Raw genomic sequence first — 27,724 nt, forward strand, 5'->3', positions numbered from 1 at the left:
CAATCCCTGATATATTAGTTTCCTTTTCTTGCTGTAACAAATTACCACACACTGAGTTTTTGAAACAACATAAATTTATTCTCCTTGAGTTCTGGAGGTCAGAAGTCTAAACTCAAGATGACAGCATGGCTTCTGGAGACTTCAGGGGAGGATCTGTTTCTTGCTTTTTTCAGATTCTAGAGGCAGCCTGAAGCTCTGGTGGGGTAGCTCAGTTGGTTAGAGCATTGTATCTATATGCCAAGGTTGTGGGTTTGATCCCTGGTCAGGGCACATACAAGAATCAACCAATGAATGCATAAATCAGTGGAACAACAAATTGATGTTTCTCTTTCTCTCTTTCTCCTTTCCTCTCTCTCTAAAATCAATAAAATAAAAAAGAATAAGAAATAGAGACTGCCTGCATCTTTGGATCATGGCCTCTTCCATCACTCCAACCTTTTGCTTCTGTTATCACATTCCATACTTGTCTTCTGATCTGCCTCTCTCTCTTATAAGAACCCTAATGATTGTTCTCTGGACCTGGTAGAACAGGAGGCTCCATCATGGGAATGGACATCTGCCACAACAAAGTTTGAAAGTTTCAGCTCAAGGAGCCCAAGAGTGAGGACATCTTTTTAGGCTGTTGGTCAAGCTAAACAGGTTTGTAACCAGACAAACCGACTGCACTTTCAACCAAGTTTGCTGAAGAGGTTGTTCATGAGTTGCACCAAAAGGCCATCTCTGTCCCTTTTCCAGATGATCTGAAAGATGAAGCTTCCTGGCTATGAGGGCAAAACTGCTGTGAATGTTGGGACTGTAAGCAATGATGTGTGTATTCATGAGCTTCCAAAACTGAAAGCATGTGCACTTTGTGTGAGCAGTAATGCCCAGAGCCACATCCTCAAGGTCAAGGGCAAGATCCTCATACTGGGCTAGCTGGCCCTGAATTCCCTCAGCTGCTGTGGTACTGTCTTGCTTTTTGGTCCTTGCAAAGGCCAAGAGATGTACAGGCTTTTTGGCAAGGCCCCAGAAACCCCTCACAGCCACCCAACCCTAAATACTATCCAAGGGCTGAAAGTTCAAGTGTGCAAGAGGCCAAAGGGCCAGCCCAGCTACAAAAACTAACCCCAGGTCCTATTTTGCTCTTAAAAAGATTTTGGGTGCTGGAAAAAAAAAAGAATTCTAATGATTACACTGGGCCCATTCAGGTAATACAGGATAATCTCTCCATAGCAATCTCTAACTTAATCACATCCTCAGTCTCTTTTGACAGAGGTCTGTCCGGAAAAAGTTCGGCCATTGTTAATACAATGAGAATGGTTTGTGTGACATCAATGTAACCTGACAGCCAAGGAGAGTGGACTGGAATGCGCATGTGTGAACAATGATGACTTCACTGTACTAGTTAGTGGGGGCAGCAGATGCTGTTGAGTGAGCATGTGTATTCTGTGCTCATAGCATTAAAAATGACTGAGCTAGTAGAGCAACAAATCTGTATCAAATTTTGCATTAAGCTTGAACATTCCTCCACTGAAACTATTTATATGATCTAGAAGGCCGCAGCTATGGGCAACTGGTGATTGGCAGCTTCTTCATGACAATATGCCCACTTATGCATCATGTCTCCTGCAGAGTTTTTTGGTAAAACGTCAAATCACCCAGGTGACTCAGCTCCCCTACAGCCCAAATTTGGCACCCTGTGACTTCTGGCTTTTCCCAAAACTAAAATCACCTTTGAAAGAAAAGAGATTTCAGACCATCAACGAGATTCAGGAAAATACGACGGGGCAGTTGATGGCGATTGGGAGAACTGTGTGAAGTCCCAAGGTCCCTACTTTGAAGGGGACTTGAGGCATCATTGTCCTATATACAATGTTTCTTATATCTTCTTCAATAAATATCTCTACTTTTCATATTACATGGCCAGATGCCTCCTAGACAGACCTCGTATATAGTAACATTCACAGGTTCTGGGGATTAGGACACGGATGTCTTTGGGGTGGGGGTGGGGCAGTATTCCGCCTACCACACCTGGCCACAGAGGTCACTGATTATACAGGGAAGGTGAGATAGGGGAGGGATTCCAAGAATTCTGAGTTGGTACTTGAAACCATTTTCATTTTTTTTGGAAAAGTACTCAACTATTTGGTGAATGCAGAAAGTTGCAACCAAGAAATACTTTTTTTGGTTGCTAAAGAGACAAATATGTTTTGGTATTCTGTGTTTCTTTAACAATGAAAATTCTGCTCCTAGTGTCATCACAAAGTAAAGCTTCCTTTATCTCAAAAAATAAAAATAAAATAACATTTTTAAAAGTATAATATTCTAGTCATGTAGGTACACAAATCTATGGACCTATTGACCTGGCAGCCTTACCAAGTACTTTGTTGTGTCTCCGGTAAGTGACTTTTAGCAGGAATTCAAACCTTTTGAGATAAGACTTTGAGAAGCTTCCTCAAGACATATAATTCAAGTGTTGTAAGTCCATGTCACCATTTTCATTCTAAAATATGTTACCCCAGTATAAGATGTGGAATTGTTTTGTGCTGAGTACAGTTTTGAGGGAATCAATCACTTTCAGTGCTTTCCTCCTGGCTGCACAGTGTATTGCTGGATTTTGTGTGCTTGGGGTCACTGCCATAGCCTTTGCCTGGTGTATTTTTAGTAGAGGAAACTTAGTTTTGACTCCATAGAAAGGAGAGAATATTGACTAAATCAGTTTTCAAAATCATCCTGATTGTTCAATTCAGTGCTCAGCAATTGTTGTAGGGTTATCTATAATAATTTCAAACAGCCAATAAAGACTTGTGGTCTGAGCCTGATTGATGGTTAAAAGAATCCATCTAATCTTGGGGACCCCAGCCTACTTCGTCTTGTCTGCCTTTCAGCACAAGGGCTTTAAATAAACACCCGAGACTTGGTTTAGAGCTAAAGGACAATTTATATTCATTCCCCAAGAACATTTTACTATATATTATTATGCCTTTTCTTCCTCCCCCACCTTCTCCTCTTCTTCACTCTGAAACTCTCTTTTATCCACCTGGGATTGTACTTGGTTCATCAATGCAGTTCCCCTTGATGAAAAATGTCCCAGTCATTCCAAGTCTTGATAGAAATCTTTGGCCCCATTACTTCACAATCCATTTCTGTGTTTTCTGCTTTTCTATTTAAAGCTTGATTTGACAGCTGGGAAAAAACGTTTTCCTTTCTTTCTGCATCAAGTGAATGGCCATCATTGAAAAGGAGGCCAACCATGTCATGGCTCCTGTCACTGTGTAGGCAAGACCTAAGAAAAGGCTACTCCCTCCACTCCATGTCAGGGTGGAAAGAACAACTGATTTTTCTCCTTGGAATCTGGTTACGGGAAAGTCTAAGAAAAGATCTGTTAAGGATCTGTCTTCACACTTCTCAACTCTACCACTGCATATCCTAAATACGTTAGGTTGAATCATACAATTGCTGGTTTTGTAGGTAAAAACAGGGTTGATGATTCAATTTCATATGGTCTAATACTTATAAAATAGTACATTGTATCTTACTGGAATGAAATTAAGCAAAAACAAGACTTCCTTCTACAAAGTTGTAATGCATGAAAGAGATTCTGACACAGATATAGATCTGAATGACTTACAGTAACTAAAATATGAACAAATATATTTAAATCCAAGAAAATGAAAATAATATAGATAGGTTTTACAGCAAACCTAAACTTTTGTTTTATTAATCAGGAAACCCAGGGCAGGCTACAGTCCTTAATAGACTCAGTAAGCTTTGGATTCCTACCTCACTCCTCCTTCAAGAGGAGTGAAGAACAAAAATATAGGGAGCTATATGGCAAAACATTATTGGTAGGAAAACTAAAGGTGGGGCATTGGTCTGGGTTTAAAAAGACCAGCCCCCCTCACTGCTTGGGAGAAAGTGTTTGCAGTGGGTTTGCTATCGTTAGTGTTTTAATGATGTCATTTTGATTATGCATGTGGTCTGAAGTTTTTAAACATCTGGTGTCTTTTGTAAACCAATGAATAAACAAATAAAGGCTTCTCATAGCAACGGCACAGGACAGCGGCATTTCCCAGCACAGCTCTTAAAAGGCCTCAAATCACTTGGCAGCATGCTATTTATTAAGAGCACAAGGAAACTTGTTAGGAAACCAGGTCTCCCTCTTTCATGTCAAATTCCTCATTGTCACCAGGTCCTTGGGTGCCACCTCCACTCATCTGTCTGTATTCTCACTCCCTCAAATCTATGAGAGGGTATTTTCCTCACACAAAGAACCTCTTTTCTCTGTTAGAAGTGGTAGGCATTTTCTGCAGCTCAGGCTTAGTTCTCTGTGCGAATCAGCCAGGCCATGAGGCTGGCTGGGTAATACTTACACCAGGGCTCAACCCAGGTAGAGCAGGGATAGGACTAAAGCTCAAGACTAAGATTCTATGTGGAAGATTTAGATTTGAGAGTCATCAGCATGGAAATGACTGTGAATGAAGTCACCTACGAGGAGAAATCGTGTGTCTCCTTTGTTTGGAACATACAGTCCCTTCCTCTGCCCCTCAACCCAAGCCCACTGTTATGCACTGTGAGGACAGAAATTCCTGATGGTTGTCCATCCCCCCGCAGCCCCCTCCCTGGCCCTGTTCCTTGACTGTAACTATAACTGCTTTACTGGTAAAGCCATCACAGACAAAGTTGGGGGGATTGGAAGGTCTCACTCCAGAGACCACTGTCAACAACTTTCAGTCTCAATTTTGGGGGGCTTAGGGAAGAAGGAGTTGCAAAAATTTTATTTAAAAGATAGTATTCTATGGCTTAGTCTTTGATCTGTATATATAATGCTGTGAAAGAGAGAGCAATTTATGGTTTTCATTTTCACAGACTAGATAGAGGGCCTGCTTAAAAGATAGAATAAAGGCAAGTAGTACTCCTGGTCAGTAAACAAAAGGAAGCAACAAACTGACAGGTAGATGGTGCCACATCAGTGGGGGTATCTCTGACTGAGGAATGTCCCCACTTCCCTGACATGATGGAAATGTCCTCACTCTACTCTAGGATAGAAAAGATGGAGCAGGGAACTGGGGCAGTAATTCACTATCCCCAATAATTTCTCATTCAAGCTCACAGAGAGGTAAAGAAACAGAGGAGATGTTTGGTACTAAGATCCTCTGTCTTGCTTGGGTCCCATAAACCACTCCTAACAGCAGCCCTGAGATGTCCCAGAGCTGACGCCTTAAAGTTGTGCATAAGCCCTGGAAAGATTCTGCCTCCCAGAGACTTCTGTCTCAGGGGGAATCAGGAAGAGACTTCAAAATTAAGTTTGAAGACCAGAGTTAGTGTAAATTGAGTTTCATTACACAATTTTTTTAAAGGTAGTGTTTGGTGTCATTTTAAAGATAATTCCTTTTTGTTTTAAAATCAAGAGTTACATTTGTATTTTTGAATTAAGTGGAAAAATTCAGAACCTCATATTAAAGCATATGCTTCCCAACTTGGACTGTCCATAACCAAAAGACACCGATTCCTACAAGCTGGCTTCATACCTCAGAGCAGGAGAAACACAGCTTCTTCAGTGAATACCTCATAGGACTCCCCACGTGGGTTGGATGAACTGGAGCTGCACCTTGATTCCAGGGCTCATTTGGTCTATGGTACTTTTGTCTAAAATAAAAGGTTCTACAGTGCCTCTTAGTTTTAGTTATTTTTAGTTCATATTCCAAATTTACTGCTTATCAAACCACTCTCCATTTATTTCTACAGTCCTCCTTCTCATCCCACCCCATACAGCAGGCTTCTCCTCATTGTTTTAGATCTCTAGGCTGTGTTATTTAATATTTCTTGGGGGGGCAGAAATAGTCCTTTCTTACTTATTCATATCTACTTACTTAATAATGCTATTAATTGTTAGCCCTTAAAAAGGTACACATTTGATTATATAAAGTGGAGGCAAATGGCTATATGGTAAGGGAAAAACAGTACTGCCTATGTATTTCTTTATAGATAAATTTGATTGAAGAGTAAAAAAGCACAGGATGAAATAATTCAACAACTAGTACTCAGACGGACACTGATTTTCCTTCACTGCAAGAAGAAGTAATATGAAAGGATACTGTAGGTTATGTTGAAACTATAATTACCAGCAGGCAAGCCTTCAGTAAAATACTGTATTCGATTGAGTCGACGGTGTAGTTTTTTGAAGGTGGGAAAGGCAGCTGTCCGCATCCACACAACGAAGTCCTCATTAATGAAGCCATTGTTCCCCGAGTCCTCTTCATCCAGTTCATAGACAGGCTTAGGCCAGTATGGGGGCTTTGCAGTTCCTATGAGAAGAAAATAATGGATGTGGTGGAGAAGAATCACCTACCCCCTTCGCTTTTCCTTAGAATGTAGAGAATGAAATAACTTTTGGGTTCTTGAGAAGAGAGAAATAGAAATTAGACTTTTCAAAAAAGTATATGTGTGTGTAAACTGCCTGAGTAAGCGACCATTACAAATACTGGTTATAAAGATTCTAAGAAAATCTGGGAGGGACATGTTGATGATATTTTCATAAGATTAAAAAAAAGCAGAATACCAAATTATATATATTGCATATTATGTGTCCCAAATAAAGCATTGAAAAATAGGTAAAGCAAAATAATAGTGGTTCTATTCTGTGATAGTATCATATTCTCTGACAACATCATAACTTCACTAGTAATTTAAAGAGAGTAAATTAAAACAAGATACTTGGTTAATATTTAAGAAAAAAGAGGACTCCCAGTCAAGATGGAGGCATAGGTAGATATGCTTCACCTCCTTACACAACCATAGAAGGAGTTACAACCAGATCTCAAAAAAAAACAAATAACCAGAACTGTCAGAAAATTGAACTATATGGAAGTCTGACAACCAAAGATTTAAAGAAGCCACATTCATTTAGATGGGTAGGAGGGTGGGGGTTGTGGAAACAGTTGGAGAGGCAGTGTGGCTCAGAAAAGTGGTGGTGACTGCGGTGGTGGAACAGATGGTCCCACATTCATGTGTGGTGGATAAAAATCGGGAGGAATACCCTGGGAGGAAGCAATCCCAGCCTCAGGTCAGACCATACAGCCCAGGGTTCCAGCACCGGGAAGATAACTCCCCATTATGTCTGGCTGTAGACAGCAGTGGGGGTTGGGGTGGCAGAAGAAACTGACAAATTTTCACCACTTAAAGGGCCTGCACAGTCTTAGAATGTAAGAAAACCCAAGGGCAGCAACTGGAAGGGCACCAACTGCATATGGGAAATGGGTGAAGTGACTGGAAACAGGGCAAGTGCCAGGAAAATTACCAGAAGCCAGGCAGTAGCACTGTCCCCTTTCCAAGCCTGCCACCACAAACAAAGCCAGAAAAGGGTGAAGCAAGTTGCCCCATTCTGGCAATACCTAAGGCTCCGCCCTACACATAGGCCACGCTACTAAAGGAGTAAAAGAAGCTCTACCTAACATACAGAAAAAAACACAGGGAGGCTACCAAATTGAGGAGACAAAGAAACATGGCCCGAGTGAAAGAACAGAACAAAATCCCAGAAAAAGAACTAAACAAAATGGAGATAGACAACCTATCAGATACAGAGTTCAAAACACTGGTGATAAGAATGCTCAGAGAACTCATAAAGTATAGCAAAAAAAATGAAGGAAAAATTGAAGGTTACACAGAGTGAAATAAAGAAAAATATACAGGGAACCAACAGTGATGGGAAGGAAGCTGGGATTCAAGTCAATGAATTGGAACAAAAGGAAGAAATAAACATTCAACCAGATCAGAAAAAAGAAATAAAATGTAAAAAGAAAAAAAAAGTGAGAAGAGGCTTTGGAACATCTGGGACAACTTTAAACACACCAACATCCAAATCATATGGATCCTAGAAGGAGAAGAAGAAAAGCAAGAAATTGAAAACTTCTTTGAAAAAATAATGAAAAAAAAAACCTTCTCTAATTTGGTGAAGGAAATAGACATACAAGTCCAGGAAGCACAGAGAGTCCCAAACAAGCTAGACCCAAAAAGAACCACACCAAGACACATCATCATTAAAATGCCAAAAGTTAAAGATAAAGTAAGAATCTTAAAGGCAGCAAAAGAAAAGAAGAGAGTTACTTACAAAGGAGTTCCCATAGACTATCAGCTGATTTCTCAAAAGAAACTTTGCAGGCAAGATGGGACTGGCAAGAAGTATTCAAAGTGATGAAAAGCATAGACCTACAACCAAGATTAGTCTATCCAACAAAGCTATCATTTAGAATGTAAGGGCAGATAAAGTGCTTCCCAGTCAAGGTAAAGCTAAAAGAGTTCATCATGACCAAGCCCTTATTAGATGAAATGTTAAAGGAACTTATTTAAGAAAAAGAAGAAGATCAAAGCTATGAACATTAAAATGGCAACAAACTCACAACTATCAACAACTGAATCTAATAAATAAAAACAAAAACAACAACAATTAAAAAAGCAAGCAAACAACCAGAACAGGAACAGAATCATAGATATGAAGATCACTCAGAGGGTTATCACCTGGGAGGGGGAAGGGAGAAAAAGGGAGAAATGGTACAGGAATTAAGAAGCATAATTGGTAGGTACAAAATAGATGGGGGGGGGGGTGTTAAAATAATATATGAAAGGGAGAAGCCAAAGAACCTACACGCATGACCCATGGACATGAACTAAGGGTGGAGGGATTGCTGGAAGGCAGGGGGTTACCGGGCAGCTGGGGCATAAGGGAAAAACTGGGACAACTGTGACAGCATAATCAATAAAATATACTAAAAAAAAGGAATAACAATCATAAATGAGGCAGTGGAAATGAGAACTCTTGTGTAGGGCAGACAGGTGTGTGGACAGGTGAGGAACTGGTAAATGGGAGGAAGTGGAGAAAACAGGTGTTGCAAGCCTGTTCTAAAGCCAGGAAGCTCGGTTGGTGTGAGTGCTGTAGCAACGTTGGCAGCACAGGCTGAGGGCCAGTGCTAGGAGACGAGCCTATTGAGTTTTCTCGCAGCCTCACCCTGCCCTCTTGACCATGGTGGACATGTCTGTCTCTCTCATTCTATCTACAGCAGACTCTTGAGTACAGTCTAGTGCCTGGCTCATAGTAGCTTTTCAATAAATGCTTGATCAAGGGATGAGAGATTCCAATTGAAGCTTACATTAGTTGATAATAAAAACTACACTGAATTTTAAAGAGCTAGTCAACAAGAGAAAATTGGTTAATGAACTGTTCACTTCCATAAAATGGGTTCTATTTGTAGAATCCAAACTGATAAGTAGGGGCCCTTTCTCACTTTAGCCAGAGCTCATGAACCAAGGCAATGTGTCCTATGAGGCACTGACATCTGAATCACTCAGGGAGCCAGTTAAGAATGCAGGTTCCAGTATGCCCTCTCTTACTAACTCCTGCTTACACGTGAGTCCCTGTCTCCAAGAGAATATGGGAAGCATGGTCAAAGAGGCAACAACTTCCTTCATTTTCAAGTTTGGTTGGGTCATTTGTAGTCATCCATTCATTGAACAATAAGCATTTCTTGATTGCTCACTATGTATCAAGCACCAGGGATACAAAACAGCATAAGATCCAACCCTTTTCCTCAAAGAATTTATAGACTGTAGTGGGCATGACAGGTATTCAAACAGAAAATGATAGTAAAATGTGGTAACTCTTACAATAGAGGTAAGAACATGGTGCAGTGGGAGATAAGAGAAAGCCAAGGACCCTTTGTGTTACAGATCTGTGGTTATATAGTAAGACAAGAGAATAGAATATTGCCAAATTCTTCTCAAAAACTAGGAATTTGCTCTTCCCCTGTGGCCTGAGGGGACCTTTGAAACTGATTTGCTACTACTTGACCCAGAAAACCCCATAAAATCATGCAAATCAGGAGGTTCAAACCTTCGTGTTCACTTTAAGAACATTCACGAAACTGCCCAGGCCAACAAGGGCATGCATATCCAAAAAGCCACCAAGTGTCTGAAGAACAGCACTTCACAGAAGCCATGGGTGCCATTCCGCTGTTACAATGCCAGAGCTGTTGGGTGAGCCCAGGCCAAAGAGTGTGGCTGGACACAGGGTCAGTGGCCCAAAAAGAGTGCTGAATTTTTGCTGGACTTGCTTAAAAATACAGAGAGTAATGCTGGACTTAAGGGTTTAGATGTAGAGACTCTGGTCATTGAGCACATCCAGGTGAACAAAGCTCCCAAGGTGCGGTGTAGAACTCAGAGAGCTCATGGGCGGGTTAACCCACACACGAACTCTCCCTGCCACACCGAGATGGTCCTACTGACAAAGAGTAGATTGTTCCTAAACCAGAAGAGGAGGCTGCACAGGAGAGAAAGATATCCCAGAAGAAACTGAAGATACAAAAACTTATGGCCCAGTAGTAAATTGAGCATAAAATAAATGCTAATAAAAGTAAACAAACAAAATAAAAACTACCCCAGAGCTAGGAATTCAATTATGTATTAATCATACATGCCATTTTGCCCAAGACTGTCCCAGTTTATGGCTGTTGTCTGTTATCCCATCTGATTTAAAACTTATCCCAAACAAATAAACTACATATAATTTTATCCTTCCAACTTCCAACCATGTCTTAGTTATAGTGTGTGAGATATCCATGTGCAGTGAATGGAGTGCTTCCTTTAACATGTGATTAATGAAAGATAACCAGAGACCCTTTCAGTCAAAACAACATATCCCTGTGAACACTGCCAGCTGTTTGACATTCCAGCCAGTTAGGCCAGACCCTCTGTCTTGGCCTGTGATACACGTGAAGCTGGCAGGCTGCAAGTCAGTGGGATCAGTGGGAACCATGGAAAAGTACAGGTTATGCTATATGTACTTGATATAGTGTAGGAAATAGATGCTGAGTGGTGTTGCTGAGAGTAGTTTGAACCATCTCGCAACATCCGTTTTGTTATTTATTACATAATGTAAATATATAACTATTTTACTGTTAGGTATCAGTTTTTTAATTTGCTAGTAAATCCCTTTAGCTTTAAAGAGCTAAAAAATGGAACATGTGATGCTTGATATAAGATTAAGTACAGTTCCTCAAGGAAGTTAATAAATGTGATACTTGCAAAGTTGGTTGGCATTTACCCCCCACCACAGGAACCATCATAATGTCATTGACCCACATGGAAATCAAAAGACATAAATCTGCTGCAGGACATCAGAATCTACTTCAAAAGTTTGTGCTTATTCTTAAGAGTATATTCAAAGACACTGCTTTACCTCGTGTAGCTATAGAAGGTCCGTTTATATCATTATGTGAGCATGACTTTTCATTTAGATCAAATGAGTTTCCTTGTAGTTTCACTTTTTCATAAGATTTTTTTTTGTGTGTGTGTGTAATCAAGGGAAACCTTTGATGTGTTGGCTCCATTAGCACAAAAGACCTTTGTAAACAGTTAAATGGGGCCAGTTTTACACTAGTATTTCAGATGCTTCACATAAATAAGTTAATCATAATAATGTTTCTTTTCTTTGGTTTGATTCTTCATGGAATCAGAGCAAAGGTTTTTGATATTCAAGTTTGGAACATAAAACCTCTGCACTATAACAAATGTTACTATAAATTCAGTTTAAAAATTCACAAATCAAATGTAAATTTTTTGGTTTTGTATTGATAACATAAATGAAAATTTGATGGAGCACAACACCCAAGTAAATGTAATTTTCTTAGTTGAGAAACTTAAAGAGAAATGTACTTTAAATCATTTGAAGTATATACACAATTCACAATTATACCTAAACAAGGTACAATATTTTATTAATCAAAATAAGAGTTGTGCAAATTTGAATATTTTTATATGTTTACAATTAAGGAAACTAAACTGCAAAAATTTTTCAATGACATAAATGCTAAATGAAAGAAATGTTTCAGCATGATAGTATATGTGGTCCATTGTTCTACACATCATCAACCAGAATTTTAGAAATGTTTGAACCCTTCAAGAACTAATTTGTATATCAAATGATGCATCCTACAATGTTCCTGAACTTTTTTTGGTGAATGAGCCATATAATTTTTGGTTGACTTTTGTTCAAAATAGTTGAAAAAATATTTAAAGTATTTGAAATATGGAATGCCAAAAAACTTAAGATTTTGAAGATTTAGTAAATTGCAAAAAGAAGATACTGAAATTTACTCCTATAAAAGCAAGGGAATAATTTAACATATTACATAATGAAAGTTTAAAATGTGTATAAGAGTTATATTTAAATTATACAATTGTACTTTAGAATACCTCAATGTATATTTTGATGGAGCTCTTATTTTTAACTAAATAAAATTTCTTCTCTACCAGAATTAAATGATATCAAGAAGGTCTAAGAATTTGTAGCATCTAAATTTAGTATTGCATTCAAAAGAGTCATAAATTTAAAAAAAGTGAGGTTGAAAAGACAGTGTCCAGGAAAATATTTGTGTTGCAATACCAGCATATTTCAATACAAAAAAACTGAAACTGAGAATATTCTCCATTTAGTAAAATAAACTGTGAGCATAATAGGCACCTCAGCATCTATAGGTATTTTCTCAATTAAAAAAAAATTAGGGTCAAAAAAGAAGAATCAATTAAAGGTGTTAACAAATACAAATTGATTAACCATAAAATGCAACTTTAAAATGATTGTAGATAACTTTGTGAAAAAAATTAAAAGAATATTTTAATAAAATATTTTTTAAAGAAAAAATTCATTAGAAAAATACAGGGGTAGTAATGAAGACAAATATATTTAAGAAACTGATTAAAGTCTGTTATTATGCATTCAGAATTATTATTTTGCATATGTTATCTTTTTAAAAGATTTTATTTATTTTTAGAGAGAGGGGAAGGGAGGGAGAAAGAGAGGGAGAAAAACATCCATGTGAGAAAGAAATATTAATCGACTGTCTCTTCCATGTATCCCCCAACTGAGGACCTGGCCTGCAACCCAGGCATGTACTCTGACTGGGAATTGAACCGGCGACCTTTCTGTTTGTCGGACAACACTCCAACCCACTAAGTGATAACCAGTCAGGGTGCATATATTATCTTTTAATGTTTAGGTAATAAAGTGGTTTAATGTACATAAGCATGTTAATTTAATATTTTAAATAGTATCATTTTTAAAGTAGTTTGTTAAATAATTATTTTATAGGTCTACCGAAATGGTCATGTCAATTTACTGATCAATAAGTAAAAAATTCAAATAATATATAACTTTAGTTATTCTAGTCTCCCTTTCATTCTCAAAAGTGCACCAGTTTAGAGCATAAATTACATGCTCACCTTAATTTTAGATGAAGCAACAAGTTTCTTAAAACATTGCCTTTTTATTAATGGTAAACTGGAAGGAAGCAAGCAGGGCACCAATTATTTCATGTTTCTGATAGGTTGTGATGGAAGTGCTCATGGGTAGGGAAAGTTAGAACAAAAAGGAAATCAACAAAGAAGGAAAGATGGAGTAATGATAAATATCTCCTCATACATAAAACCAAAGTTTCTATAAAGAGATAAAAAATATTAATGTATGGATCTTACCTGCAAATGCCCTAGGCAGATTATTGGACTGTGGATTCTGAAACTTGATGAACTTATCTGTCCACCATGTAATTCCACTTGATAACAATGGGACTTTGATATGTATAGATGAATTAAGGTTGTATGAAAGAATAATGGTGTCTGTAAGGAAATTAAAATTTGTGTTAGAGATGCAAGTAAGCATTTTTGCCACCCTTTGACATGCAAAACTAGACATGAAAAATAAACCAGGGTTTTAGTAGACTCAACATGTCTACATGCCATAGATGCTGGAATTACAGTACTATTTTTTATCTGAAATTTCTTGCTAAGGCCCCAGTTATTGAAAAATATTCTTAAGCTCCATTTAAGTCATGCTCTGAACTACTTTGAATCTCTGGTAAGGAAGAACTTACTTGCAAATGAAATACCATAAGTCAGTGGATAATGGATACATTTTTTTTTTTCAAACTGCCACTCTGCTGCAGAAGTGATCTTCTGGACATTTAGGTTTCTCAGTTATGAAAGGGCATGCACCATGGAGGTAGAAAAAAAATCACCTACCATTGAATATGCTGTTGGCAATAGCTCCACAAGGACAGATGAGGGTCCCATTGTGAGTCTTTCCGAATGAATCACAGTTTCCAACATCCTGGATGCAAGATGATACATGATTGAGAAGTGCTTTTGCTAAACTCCTTTAGAATGTTGAAAGTGAGAACACTGGCAATGTAAATCAACCCACACTGATTTATTGATACACACTAAGATTATAGACTACTAACTGATTTTTCCCAGGCTTCTGGCTCACTTAAGACTATAAAATTTTTGTGTTTTGGAGCTCTGTGTGTGTGTGTGTGTGTGTGTGGTGTGTAGCTTTCTTTCTCATTAACAATACATAGCATACCAAATACATCTGTAGAAAGGAACTTTACATTGAAGGCTGTATTAAATATTGCCCTAAGTCTATGATGGAATACATTTTAAAACTTGTTTTTACTGAAGTGTAATTTATATTTCAAAAATTATAAAAATCATGAGTCTATAGCTAGATGACTTATCACAGGGAATCCATCTACTTAAAACAAGAATATATTTAGGAAAGAATGGTTGCTAAAAATCATTTGTTTATTATTTTCACAAAATGTCAGTATGGAGAAAGGGTTTCCTTCTAACTTTTCTTGCCAGCATGCTGAATATTACCTATCAAGAATAAAATTTTGCAATCCTAGCTTTGCAAAGATATTCAGTTAAATCAAAAGCTTATATTCAAGTAGAATCCAATTTCTTAAAGTTGTCTGGGTTGACAGCCCCAATTATAGGAAAGACAATGCTAAATAGAGTGTGACCCAGACTAACACAAACCACTCAAAGTTACTATCAAAATGGATGGTGAATTCGTCAACTAAAATGGGCAACTTTAAAGATAACTACAGAAATTAAGTGTGAAGAAATAATATTGAAGTTAATGTGTCCATCTAGTATGTCATTGACTTTATGAACAGAAACATAAAATCCTAAATTGTGGTTGAAAGGTACTTAAAGATTTGCCCTTCTGACATATCCATTATTACTAAGATTTAACAATCCAATATATATCCAATTTTAATATAAAATGTTGTCAAATGAAAGCATGGGTCCCGACTGGTGTGGCTCAGTGGATTGAGCACCAGCCTGTGAACTGAAAGGTCACTGGTTTGATTCCCACTCAGGGCACATGCCTGGGTTGCAGGCCGGGTCCCCAGTTGGGCGTGTGGGAGAGGCAACCAGTCAATGTTTCTCTCACACATCGGTGTTTCTCTCCCTCCCTTTCCCTCTCTCTAAAGATAAATAAAATAAAATCTTTAAAGAAGTCTTTAAAAAATGGTTGGTGCATGAAAGGATAACTGTTTAATTGGACAAGATTCACATTACTGTTCTGAGGAGGGAAAGTACTCCTTTTTTCAACAGCAGGTATCCTGAATAACCAGCCCCTTCTATTTATGCAAGAATGGAATGAGCATTTCTGTCTTGTAAAACCACAGCCCTTGAGTTTATTTTCCATCCACTCTTTTAGAATGAAAGATACATCTGGCTTCTAAAAAAGGAGTATGGCATTATGCTAAAATAAATGAAGTCTTACTTACCTTTATATCTCTACCCATCAGTTGGTTATTACTTCTGGATAGAACATATCGATAGAGGTTCTGATGGAAGCCATATAATTTGTAGTACATATAAACATTACCCTGTAAAGGAAAAAAGCAACAAGTAACAAGAGAGTTAGAAAAATACACTGAAATATTAATAAACATGGACAGAATTTTCAAAATATGAAAAGTAGTAAAGAAAAAAGTGATGGGAACTAAAAGTTTCTTTATATCAAATAGAAATGCAAGAAATCATTTTTAAAAATCAGTGTTGAATAGAATATTAAATACCAATTAAAACTGAAAAAATAAATAAATAAAATAATAAAAATTAGTGTTGGAAAATCCTGATCTATAAAGAATTATTGGACTTCCAGCTAAGATGGAGGTGTAGGTAGATATACTTTGTTTCCCTCCACAACCATAAGAAGAAATACAACTACCTCAAAACTAAAAATAACCAGAACGACCAGAAAATAAAACTGCATGGAAGTCTAACAAAGAAAGATATAAAGAAGTAATTCTCATCCAGACAGGTAGGAGGGGCAGAGAAGATTCATGGTAGTGGCAGCAAGGCAGTGGCTGTGGCTGGACAGCAGAAAGTGCAGTCACATGTTATAAAAATTGGGAGGGACACCTGGGGAGTGATCCCAGCCTCAGACTATACTGTGTAGCTCATGGCCCCAATGTCGGGGAAAATAAAACTTCATTGCTTCTGACTGTGAAAACCAGTGGGGGTTGGGGTGGTGGAAGAAACTGGCAATCTCTCAGCAGAGTCTGTTTGTTTAGAGGGCCCCCACGGTCCTAGAATGTCCACAAACCCACCCTCTCTGGGAACCACAGCCAGGGCAACAGCTAGAGGGGCACAAGTCCCATATGGGAAGTGAAAGAAGTGCCTGGAAAAGGGGAGAGTGCTGGGCAAGCAGCATTGTTCCCTCTCAGACCCCTCCCCTACACACAACACCACAACGTGGTGAAACGGGTCATCCCACACTGATGAATACCTAAGGCTCCGCCCCTTATAACGTAACAGGTGCGAGAGCTCTACCTAAGACATAGAGGCAAACACAGGAGCCTGTCAAGTTGAGGAGACCGAGAAGTATGGCCCAAAAGAGGGAGCAGATCAAGGTTCCAGTAGTAGAGCTGAGTGATGAGGAGCTAGTTAACCTAATAGATGCACAGTTCAAAACACTGGTGATAATGATGCCCACAGACTTGACAGACATGCTTGAATATGGCAAACACATAAGGAAAGAAGGGAAGGCTATGTTAAGTGAAGCAAAAGAAAATCCACACAAAACCAATGGTGAAGGGAAGGAAGCTGGGGTTCAAATCAACAATTTGGAACATAAGGAAGAAACAAATAGTCAACCACTATACAATGAAAAAACAAGAATTGAAAAAAATGAGGAGAGGCTTAGGAACCTCAGGTACAACTTTAAACATACCAACATCCGAATCATACGGGTGCCAGAAGGAGAAGAGGAAGAGCAAGGAATTGAAAACTTACGTGAAAAAATAATGAAGGAAAACTTCCCAAATTTGGTGAAGGAAATAGACATACAGGTCCAGGAAGCATAGAGAGCTTCAAACAAGTTAGACCCAAAGAGGACCACACCAAGACACATCATCATTAAAATACCAAAAGTTAAAGATAAAGAGAGAATCTTAAAAGCAGCAAAAGAAAAGAAAGGTTACCTACAAAGGAGTTCCCATAAGACTATCAGCTGATTTCACAAAAGAAACTTTGCAGACATAAGGGGCTGGCAAGAAGTCTTCAAAGTGATGAAAAGCAAGGAGCTACAACCAAGATTACTCTATCCAGCAAAGCTATCATTTAGAATGGAAGGGCAGATAAAGTGCTTCCCAGACAAGGAAAAGCTGAAGGAGTTCATCATCAGCAAGCCCTTATTTTATGAAATATTAAAGGGACTTATTAAGAAAAAGATCAAAACTATGAACATTGAAACGACAACAAACTCACAACTATCAACAACAGAATCTGAAAAATAAAAACAAAAACAAAATAAGCAAACAAACAATAGGAACAGAATCATAGATATGGGGATTATTTGGAGGGTTATCAGCTGGGAGGGGAAGGGGGAGAAATAGGGAAATGGTGCAGGGGTTAAGAAGTATAATTGCTAGGTACAAAATAGGCAAGGGGAAGTTAAGAATACTATAGGAGAGGGTGATGCCAAAGAACTTACATGCATGACCCGTGGACATGAACTAAGGAGGGGTGTGACTGCTGGAAGGAAGGGGTGTACTGGGCAGAGGGGAGTAATGGGAAAAAACTGGGACTACTGTAATAGCATAATCAATAAAAGTACACCTAAAAATAATTATTAAAATGACTAAATAACTTATTTTTAATATTTTTATAAGGGCTACTGCACTCCTGCCTTGAAAACATTTTTTTATAACCAGGCTTTGTATTCTCAATATAAAAAATTTAACTTTACAAATATTGCTATTTCCCAGTGATACTAGGAAAATGTTTTGTATGGGGGTTGTAGGAGGTGTCAAAGTCATGTGATTTCAAAGCAAAACCCATGAAGCGTGATTTAAATTTGGAACCACTGAACATATTTAGGTGCATGTGCATACTGGCTCTTTGTTTTTTTGTGTGTGTGTGTTTATTTTTTAATCCCTAGGATCTAGCACAGTACCTGACACATAGTACTTGTTCAAGAAATGGTGAACCATTTGTTATGGATAAAAAGATGGAATAATTCTCTTACTCCCCAAAAAGTGATTTTCACCTTAGTTATAAGTAGCCTTGTTGCCATGAGGGACATGTGTTTTCACAGACGCTGCTGTATGAGGCTGCCACATCATAGGCTACTGTCATATTTCTACTTGTATGGGTGCACACCAAGGCTCTGGAAATTCTCTAGGCAGACGATACAGGTTTTACTAACAGCATATATAATGTATAAGAAATGGTCAATGTAACTGTTTATAATTAATATATGAACTACCTCCAAAATAATGAGGCTGGCATCCAAAAATATATGACGGTTTAACATTTATTTAAAGTGCCTCCCATATGTTAGGTGATATATTCAGTGCCAGAAATACAAAAGTATTCCTTTGCAATTCCCTGAGTCCATTGATTTTCTTACACTACACAAAAACAGCACTTGGAAAGGCTTTTGGCCCCACCTTAAAGAAACTTCAGGAGGCTGAGTATGGAAAATGGGAGCTGTTACCCAGGGCAGGCTGGAAACAAAGGCAATGGTATGGCCAGTAATAGACAACAACAGAAGCCCATGAGCTTCGTCACTTGAAAGAGAAAAATCTTCGGCATACTGAGAAGGGGAGATGCCGGGCTATGACAAAGAGGCAGGTCGCAGCATAGGAAACAGAGAGCAGGGATGTGAGGGTGAATAAGCCAGGCGTAGCGGGAACGGCTGATTACATTTCCTCGCCCAAAGAGGAAACCTCTACTGTTGATCCTTAACTACAGAAAACATGAAATCCACAGAAAGGGATTTACCATACACTTTCTTGGAACCTAAAAAGAGAATTCTACTTACCCAAAGTTATATACGCATATAAATGATAAAACAAATAGGCAGAGAACACTCACCACATGCGAGACAGGAGTTTTTTGATAACCTTTTCTCAATGATTCTTTGCCCAAGATTTAGCTTAACAAGGCCTCAAAGATCATCATCTTTTTGATTAGTTCTGGAGGCACATACTTTATTAAGGTGTTTCTTCTCTTTACATCAGTGGCACTCGGTGCAGGTTCCTGAGTTTAGGGCTGAGAGTCTCATGTGGAGTCATCATCAAGCGCATGTTGTGTGTGCCAACTGGAGAGTGGAGGGCCCTGTCATTGCCCTAAGTAGTGGGTTGGATTTTTATGAGAAAGCTGTTGCCTGAAAGGAATGGTTAGCAGCTGGTAACACTTCATTTGCCTTTACTGCTTCAAAGAACACAGACAGATGGGAACTGAAGCCCTTTGGATCTTTTTCTTCAAAAATTTAAGTACTCTGAGCCCCCAGAAGGAACAACCCTACTTTACATATTGACTTCAGTTTTCTGACTTCCAGAACTGTATGAGAATAAATTTCCGTTGTTTTAAGTCTCCCCTCCCCCAAATTAAATGACACTCACTTTTACTTTGGGGGGCAACATGGGGAGCTGAGGAAGGCAAGAAAGGGTATAGCTATAGAGAACTAGAATTTTGATCTATAATAAAAGAACACATTTGTAAAACTTCCTCCACTGACTTTGTATAGATTTCAGTTATAACTCAAGTACAACTCAGTAATTTCCTTATAATTTATGTCTGACTTACAAAACTGATCAGAGCCACCCATAATCAATACAGATGTACTTAGAATATTAATGACACCAACACACTTTCTTCTGGGATCAAGGGGGAAATAAGAAAGACACATACAACCAAAGCTTCCTAGAGCATAAACCCATATAATTTAGCACTTTATCTTTCCTCAATTCATTTAATATTTTAGCAAACATTTTCTGTACATCTCTCATGTGAAATATACTGTGCTATGCATTGGGGAGGAAGCGAAGATTTATATAATCATTCAATCAACATTAATTGAGCTTCTACAGTGTGCCATGCGCTGTTAAGGTGCTTATGATACAGCAGTGAGAGACAACAAACAACACATGTTTATAATAAACTGTTCATTTCTACAGTATATTTGAAGGTGATAAGCACTATGGAAAAAATAGAGATTACAGCAAGGTAACAAGGATCAGGAGTGAAGGGGAAGAGTGAGTTTACAGGCTGTAGTATGAAACAGGTTGGCCAGAGTAGGCTTTACTAAGGTGAGAGCTGAGCCAAGACCTGAAGGAGGTAGGGGAGGTAGCCAAGTGGATATCAGGCACAGGGAGCATGGCAGGAGTGTGGAAGGAGGAGTCAGTGCAGTTGGTGTGAAGGTGGGTGGAAGACAATGGAGAGATCAAATCAGAGGGAAAATGTGAAACCAGATCATGTAGGGCCTTGTAAAGCCTTAGGCTTTTTCACTTAGTGGAAAGAGGAGCCATTGCAGGAATTTTTAAGCAAAGGAATATGACTTAAGCTTTAAAAAGCTTACTCCAGCTGTTCTGTTGAGATACTGATATAAGCAGGGAGAGCCGTTAGGAGGCTACTGCAGAAATTCAGGTGCAGGTTGAATGTGGCACAGAGCTGGGTAGTAGGAGCAGAGATGTGGAGAAGTGGGCAGACTCTGGATATATTTCGAAGGTAAAGTAAACAGGATGGATTGGATGTGAGGTGGTAGAGAACGGAAGGAGTCAAGAATGACTCCTGGGCCTTTGGCCTGGGCACTGGGAGGATGGAGCTGCCGTCAGCTGAGATTGAGAATAGAGTGGAATAGGTTTTTTTTTTTTTTTTTTGTAGGGGGAGAAGTGGGTGTCAGCAGTTCAGTTTTGTAAATGTTGAGCTTCATGTATCTCTTAGTCAGCCAAATTTAGACATCAGGAAGGCAACTGGAAATACAAGTGTGGGTATTGAAAGAGAAGTCTGGGCTAAAGATATGAGTGTTGGCAACAGAAGGCATTTAAAGCCAGGAGGTTGGCAACGTTTCCAAGGAAGTGAGTGCACATGGAGAGGAAAAGACTGAAGACTAAGACTAAAATCCTGCAGCTCTTAACACAGAGTTTGAGGAAAGCAGGAGGAACAGCAAAGAAACCACAGAAGGGCAGCCAGAGAGCTAGGAGGAATTCCAAGAGAGTGTGGTATCCTGAAAGCCAAGAGAAGAAAGTGTGTTAGGAGGAGGGAGTGATGGATCACCTGTGTCCGGTGAGCTGACAAGGCACCGAGGACTCACTGTTGGATCTATCCACATGGAAGTCATCAGTGACCTTGCAACTCCACTGAGCCTTGCTGAAGCTTTCTTAAGAATACACTACTGTCTAAGACCTAGCTTCCTTCTTTCTTTTCCCTTCCCATTCCCCTTCTCTCTACTTTACAGGGGTCAGAGCTGTGTTGTGGTCTGACGGCTCTCTCAGCCTCCTCCAGCCCATTTTCCCTTAGAGGCAGTTCCCACAATAAATCTCTTGCATGTCTAATCCTGTCTTGGCATCAGCTTCTCAGAGGACCTGGACTAACACACAACTTTAATCATCCCAAGAGTAGAGACTGTCTTACTATTTCTTTGGCATTTCTCACAGTGCCTGACAGGGATTAGGCAACTGCATATGTAGGATGACTTGGAGGGACCCAAGGAGAATCCCACCAGGTGTGACCCCTGATACTAACTCACTGTGCGACCTTGGTCAAGTCAATTAGCCTCTCAGCCCATTAATTTTCTCACTATAAAATGAGTGGTTAGATTCTGTGATCTCTACAATCCCCTCTTGTGCTGACATTGGAGTAAAATCTGTTTGATTGATATTAAGAATTATGTTACAAAGTTGGGTAAGTACAGAATCTGGAAACTTAAAAACAAAGGAGAACAAAATTCCAAAGGAGAAGAAAAGGGGGCAGGGGAGTCGTACATAAACCCAATACGTTGTATGACCCCTCTGCACCCACCCTGCCTTATTTTTTGTATTTTGAGTTTTGAGAGGCATTTGGTGAAAATCATGAACTTACTGCCAGTTGTGAAATAGAAGAGATCAGCATATAGCCAGTTGAAGGCTCTTGAGTTTCACTTACTTTCATTGTCTCTGGCAGGTAAAAAGGAATGGAGCAGCTGCATTCTTTGTCAAAATTAATGGCGTTTTCCCGCAGGTCTGCACAATTTGCACATATATTTGTGTAATTAATCTGTCAGGTAGGAAAAAGAAAAATTAAGAAGATTTTACTTTGGGCCCTGGTCAGTTAGTTAGGGCATAGTCCTAATAGGCCAAGGTTGTGGGTTCTATTGTATTTTCGGTCAGGGCACATACAAAGATCAACCAATGAATGTCTAAATAACTGGAGCAACAAATCAATGTCTCTGTCTCTCCCCCCACCTCTCTTCTAAAATCAATAAATAAAATTAAAAAAAAATGAAGAAATTCCTTTATTAAAAAGGATTTGACTTTGGGTGGTGGACACAATGCAATATGCAGATGATGTATCATAGAACTGTAGATTTGAAACCTATGTCACACCAATAAATTTAATTTAAAAAAATTATAGGAGTATATATCTTAAAATTCAAGCTCTGAGCTCACCAAAGCCTCCGAGCGGCCTGGGCAAGGGCAGGTTGTCTGGCTTTGAGTGAAGGACAGCCCACTGTGAAGGACGAGTGTTTCTGCAGACGCTCTGGAGCAGCGGGCCTTCGTGCAGCCTTCCATGTGGGGACCTGCAGCATTTTGCCACTGACCTGGAGTTCAGTGTTTTTATTGCATATTTACGTAACCTGTTGCGATGAAGCCTTATGCCTGGATCATAAAGAGGTGTCATTAGGAAAGTATTAGTCAATGTCTCATAGTACTGGGCCTAAAGCCTGAGTCTAATCAGTGTTATGGGGAAGTCACTTCACTGGTTTTCCATTTTATTGTATGGAAAATATTTATACTAATGAATTCTTCTACACTGCATATAGAGGAAGTTATTAAAAATGACCAAACATAGAAAAAGAACTGTTTTCAAAATGTAGGGTTATCAACATATGTGGAATCATTCTGATTTAAAAATGTTGTTACCTGTTTTTTAGAAGTTGAATTCTGTGAAGATAGTAGAATGGATGCTATAAAAAAGGATAGTATGTCCCAAATGAGCAAATCCTGTGAACTCTGGCTGAGGGACTCAGTTACGTGAAGGTGCAGCTGGAGGAGAGGAAGAGAGGGAGGCTGAGAGGCCACAGAGGCTGTACACCTTCCTTATGCTACAGGAAATGCTCATCTCAGGTGACCAGGGCTTGTCATGGGTGCTGCTCTGGGCTTCCGCTTTTCCCTCACTGTGTTGGAAAGTACTTAGAAGACTACATCGAAGGCCTTCAGAATGGTACCTTCAGAAAGGAAAGGGATTCCAGGGTATTCAAGTGGTTTTGAATACTCAGCATATGTGATCGAACCAGCCACACCACTAATACGGCTGTTATCCAAGGACCTAGGAATAACATACATTGGACCAAAGTTGCCCAACACCTTCTTGGAATTTCCACATGCAAACCCAAGATTTGCAGCAGTCAGTAAGAACATGTTCACAGAATCAGAACATTTATGAGAGCGGCCACAACCCTGCCAGCCCTTCTGGAGGCACTCTTGGATGTAAAGCCAAATGCCAGTCAGGTAGTCCAGAACGAGAGGTGGTGTCTTGGTGGTTACTGTGGACTATGCTATTCAACCTATTGTGGGTAGACTGAGTGACACAAAGCCACCCTGAAAATCTATCTGGAGACAGCAGGACTGAAGACAGCTGGAATCACTTTTTATAAGATTAGGTCAAATGAGGTTTATAATCTATTTTATTTCTCCCTTATGTGTTCAAACTTAAGGAATAAATATATTGATACTTAACTCTTTGCTGATAAATTTGCAGTATTTGCAACTGTTTTTTCAAACTTTTTAGAAGAAGGTTATTTTAGAGCTGATAAAGTAATAAAGAACATACTTTGTGGAAAAAAAAATTATGGGAATCGGGGAGGAGCAGGGAAGCAAGGGAGTGACTTTCTCCTTGTTAAATTGCCAATGGGATTTAAGATTCTTTGGGAGAGAAGATTAACAAGACAGAAGGAATTTTGACTCCTTGCAAAGCCACTGGAAGTTTTGAAGCCAAATAGGTAAAGCGTTAGTAGTAAATGAAAGACTGGGGAAAAAGGTGACTTAATTGTATTTAAATGCTTATATTTACTTAAATCTTTCTTTAAACAGGCAGCAAGGCTTGAATTATTATTCTGAAAAATATCGATGCCTTTTCTGTTGGTGAAGCTGCATTCTGATTTTTGAAAAGCATTAAAGAACAGTGCTTTGATTGTAATTGAGACCTTGCACACTGAACTGTTACTGAGGGAACTGGGATTCTAGTTCAGCAAGTCCCTGACCTGAGTTAAATGCTTCAAGTCCAGGGCCCACATTCTGTTCATTAGCATCGTTTTATCTAGCAATTAACCGGTCTGTGAGGTCTGAGGAAGAAAAGGCCACATGCAAAACCTGACAAGCTCAGGAGAGGTCTGCGTGTTGGCCTTAGAAACTCAGAGACATAAACATGTAGGATGGTCTGACGTTAAAACTTTCTAAATAGAAGCAGTTCATGGTGGGTAGTCATGTCCTAGGCCAGTATTTTTCCCTAACAAAGGTCAGTCTTTACCTTAACTGAGCCTGTCTGTTGTCTTTTTGCATCTAGGATAACATACCTTTGGAATGTCAAATTTCCTTTTCCCAGACCCCTCAAAGCACAGACACGGTACCAGGGAGACCACAGATCCCCTCATTATCATTATGTTAATTGTCGACTGTTAACTATTCTGTACCCACCTATAAGATGTGTCTATCATCTTACTTTTTATCCAATCCCAGAGGTTCCCCCCACCTTTGCTTTCTTCTGCCTCCCTAATCTATCACCAATGGATTTCTTGTAACCCCTACTTTCTCCTTTGATTCTAATGTATAAAATAAGGTGCTAAATTGCCATTCTCTGGAGCATTTCTCAATCCATTGAGATTTTGCTTCCTGTCAATTTTCATCAGTTGCACAACTAAAAATTCTCTACAGGTTTAAACGTCTCTTACATTGTAGTTGTACATATTCTACTCTATGGATTCTGTCAATGCAGAATTAGAAAAAAATGTGTTGGATGGTCAAATGATTTTGAGTAGATGATACATAATAAGGTGCTTTCTAGCTCCAAAAATTTTATGAGAAAAACATAACTCTTATCTATTGTCTACTTTGGTGCTCAAGTGGCCTTGTAAGCCTATAGCTCTAAAATGACAGCAAAGATTCTTGTTGGTTCCTCATAGAATTTTGGAGGGGTGGAAATGATCACACTTGCTTAAAGTAAACTGCAAAAAGGCACTTCCTTGTTGTGTCCTAGGGCTAAGTGAGAAGAGCAAAGCCCACTCAGAACTTTTTTCTGCTAGGTCTGTCCTTGATCACACTGGCCTGGGGTATGCACTTCATCTTATCAACCAATCTGATGAAACACTTCCACATGCAAAAGGGCATTCTGCTCTCTTGGTGGTTTCTGGTTTTCTTGTATAAAAGCAAACTGTTAGAAACAGTTCTATCTGAAGTGACTAAAAAAAAGTCAATTGGAAACCCCCTAAACATTATGATAAAAGCATTCTGTTGAAAGTTGTTTGCAGAGTGGCCTTAGAGAACCATGGAGTGAGGTCCTCCTCACATGCAGGAGGTGACATCTTTCAGCAGCAGCTGCCTCTTCATGGAGGCTGCGCTTCACAGTGGATGGATGAGGTGAGCGACCAGAAAGAAGGAAGCAGGGAGGACATAGGAAGGGGGTGGAGGGAAGAACCAGAAAGAAAGGGGTTGGTGAAGAAGAAAACAGATAAGTTAACAGGATGAGTTGTTTGTGGAAATGAATATTAACTCTGTAAGCCAATTACTTTGTTATCCCCAACACAAGGCAAGTTTAATTTGTTCCTGCCCTTTTGCCTCTGCCACCTTGTGGGGCCTGCTGATTTACAAGTCACACTGGAGGACTCAAAAAATTTAGGGCCACTTGATTCCTGAAGAGTTAGATGCTGGGAGCTGGGAGCAGGTAGAAGAAAATAGAAGTAGAAAGGCAACAGGAGGAGTAGGGCCTAACCGATATTCTCCTTTGTGAAGTCCTCACTATTTGCAATAATCCATTCTTTCAATACATTTGTACCTATTACGCACTGGGCAATGTACTAGAAAGGGGTTGTGGATACCGTGAAGAAGTCAGCTATGACTGAGCTGTTCTTACCACACAGACTTACCTACTCTATTATTATTAGCTAATAGAGGGCAGAAATCAATTTTTATTTATATGACTCATCTGCATACCTAACAGAACTCTTAGTATCATCACATAATCACAAATACTAAATCAATGTTGACATACTTGGGCTTCATAATTTTGCCACTAGCCGTGTGGGAGATGAACTGGGTCAGCTTTCCACCACTGCCTTTGGAGTGAAGGTCACATAGTTTGGGATGTCTGGTAATCTGCTCAGAGCTGATTTAAATAATTTACTTAATTCATTCCACTGAATATGGGCGTGGCCAATTTAGCCTCAGATCAGCTCTTGCCAATCTCCCCAGACCAGCTTCCGGTGCGGGGTGAGGGGGTCTCATCCTCCAACAGCTTGTTAATCATATTGGCAAAAGGCTGTGACTGAAGGGTAGGCCCTTAGCTCCAGCTTTTCTTACGGAGTAGAATTTGTTCTATTTTGCTAAGTGTCCTTAAGAGGCCAGAAAAATTTGGGTTCTTGCGTTTCCTAGATTAAAGTGATGATCTCAGAGAGAGCTCATTTGCAAACACATAGTCACTATGCTTGAAAGTGGGCAAAATTGAAGACCTCTATCTCTGGTTCTCCATTCTTTTTATTAGCACAATTCATGGGCATCTGGCAGTCATTTGGCCTCACCTCTCCTTCTCCCACCTCTACCAATTGCTTACTTAGTTCTCTGCCAGCATAAAAACCTTCCGACTTCCTCCAGGCCCCTGTAGACAAGCATGGCTGAACCACCCAAAGTGAGAGGGACTGTTCTCAAGAGGGAACAGGGATGAATAAAGCCACCACACAGAGGCTCTGTCGCCATCTGTACCAGGGATGGTCTAGTCTCATTTAGTTCCCTGTTGAGGGGCTGTGTTCTCACACGGACCACTCATTTATAGTCCCAAAGTAGAAATTTCTTACAAATTGTATTAAACATGTAAGAGAAGACAGACCTCCATCTCCTTGATGCTCTTTGCAGACAATATAAGGACGATGCCTATGCCAAGACAGAATGCACCTGTGGCAAAAAAGCCAGAGAGGACTTTGGTGGCTGAGAGCTGCAGCCGGTAGGCAGGTAATCGCTGCTGCTTCAAGGCAGTGTTGTCTGGCATTCTGGACCGGCAAGTCTGGGATGTCCTGTCCATTTTGGTCCTGCAGGTGATTGAGAAATACTTTTAAGTCATTTATAACATTACTACTTGTAGTAATCCCACATAATGGTAATGTTAACTTAAGAATGATGTGAACCTCCTTTTGTAGTTGCAGTTC

General features: G+C 39.4%; 1 protein-coding gene and 1 pseudogene across 1 annotated transcript; one reads left to right on the forward strand and one right to left on the reverse strand.

Moving 5' to 3' along the window:
• The first annotated feature begins 542 nt into the window (after positions 1-542).
• On the forward strand, positions 543-1,165 carry LOC150021394 (large ribosomal subunit protein eL18 pseudogene; annotated as a pseudogene).
• A 1,751-nt stretch (positions 1,166-2,916) lies between these two features.
• LOC150021395 (cell cycle control protein 50C-like) lies at positions 2,917-27,618 on the reverse strand. Its single transcript, XM_090258212.1, has 7 exons — positions 27,409-27,618; positions 22,258-22,368; positions 15,609-15,710; positions 14,047-14,134; positions 13,504-13,644; positions 6,078-6,287; positions 2,917-3,349 (listed from the first exon to the last, which is right to left on the reverse strand). The coding sequence occupies exons 1-7, from the start codon at positions 27,598-27,600 to the stop codon at positions 3,147-3,149; spliced, it is 1,047 nt and encodes a 348-aa protein (XP_090114338.1). The 5' UTR covers positions 27,601-27,618; the 3' UTR covers positions 2,917-3,146.
• Between the last annotated feature and the right edge of the window lie 106 nt (positions 27,619-27,724).

The sequence above is a fragment of the Furipterus horrens genome, unplaced genomic scaffold (assembly GCF_987537825.1).
Source record: "Furipterus horrens unplaced genomic scaffold, mFurHor1.1.pri manual_scaffold_1, whole genome shotgun sequence".
Lineage (NCBI taxonomy): Eukaryota > Metazoa > Chordata > Mammalia > Chiroptera > Furipteridae > Furipterus > Furipterus horrens.

Coding starts and splice junctions, on each gene's coding strand:
- LOC150021395 (XM_090258212.1), bottom strand. CDS start 27,600: ATGGACAGGACATCCCAGACTTGCCGGTCCAGAATGCCAGACAACACT. Junction 22,369..27,408: donor AGAGCATCAAGGAGATGGAG/GTCTGTCTTCTC, acceptor CCTACCTGACAG/ATTAATTACACAAATATATG. Junction 14,135..15,608: donor TGATGGGTAGAGATATAAAG/GTAAGTAAGACT, acceptor TCTTGCATCCAG/GATGTTGGAAACTGTGATTC.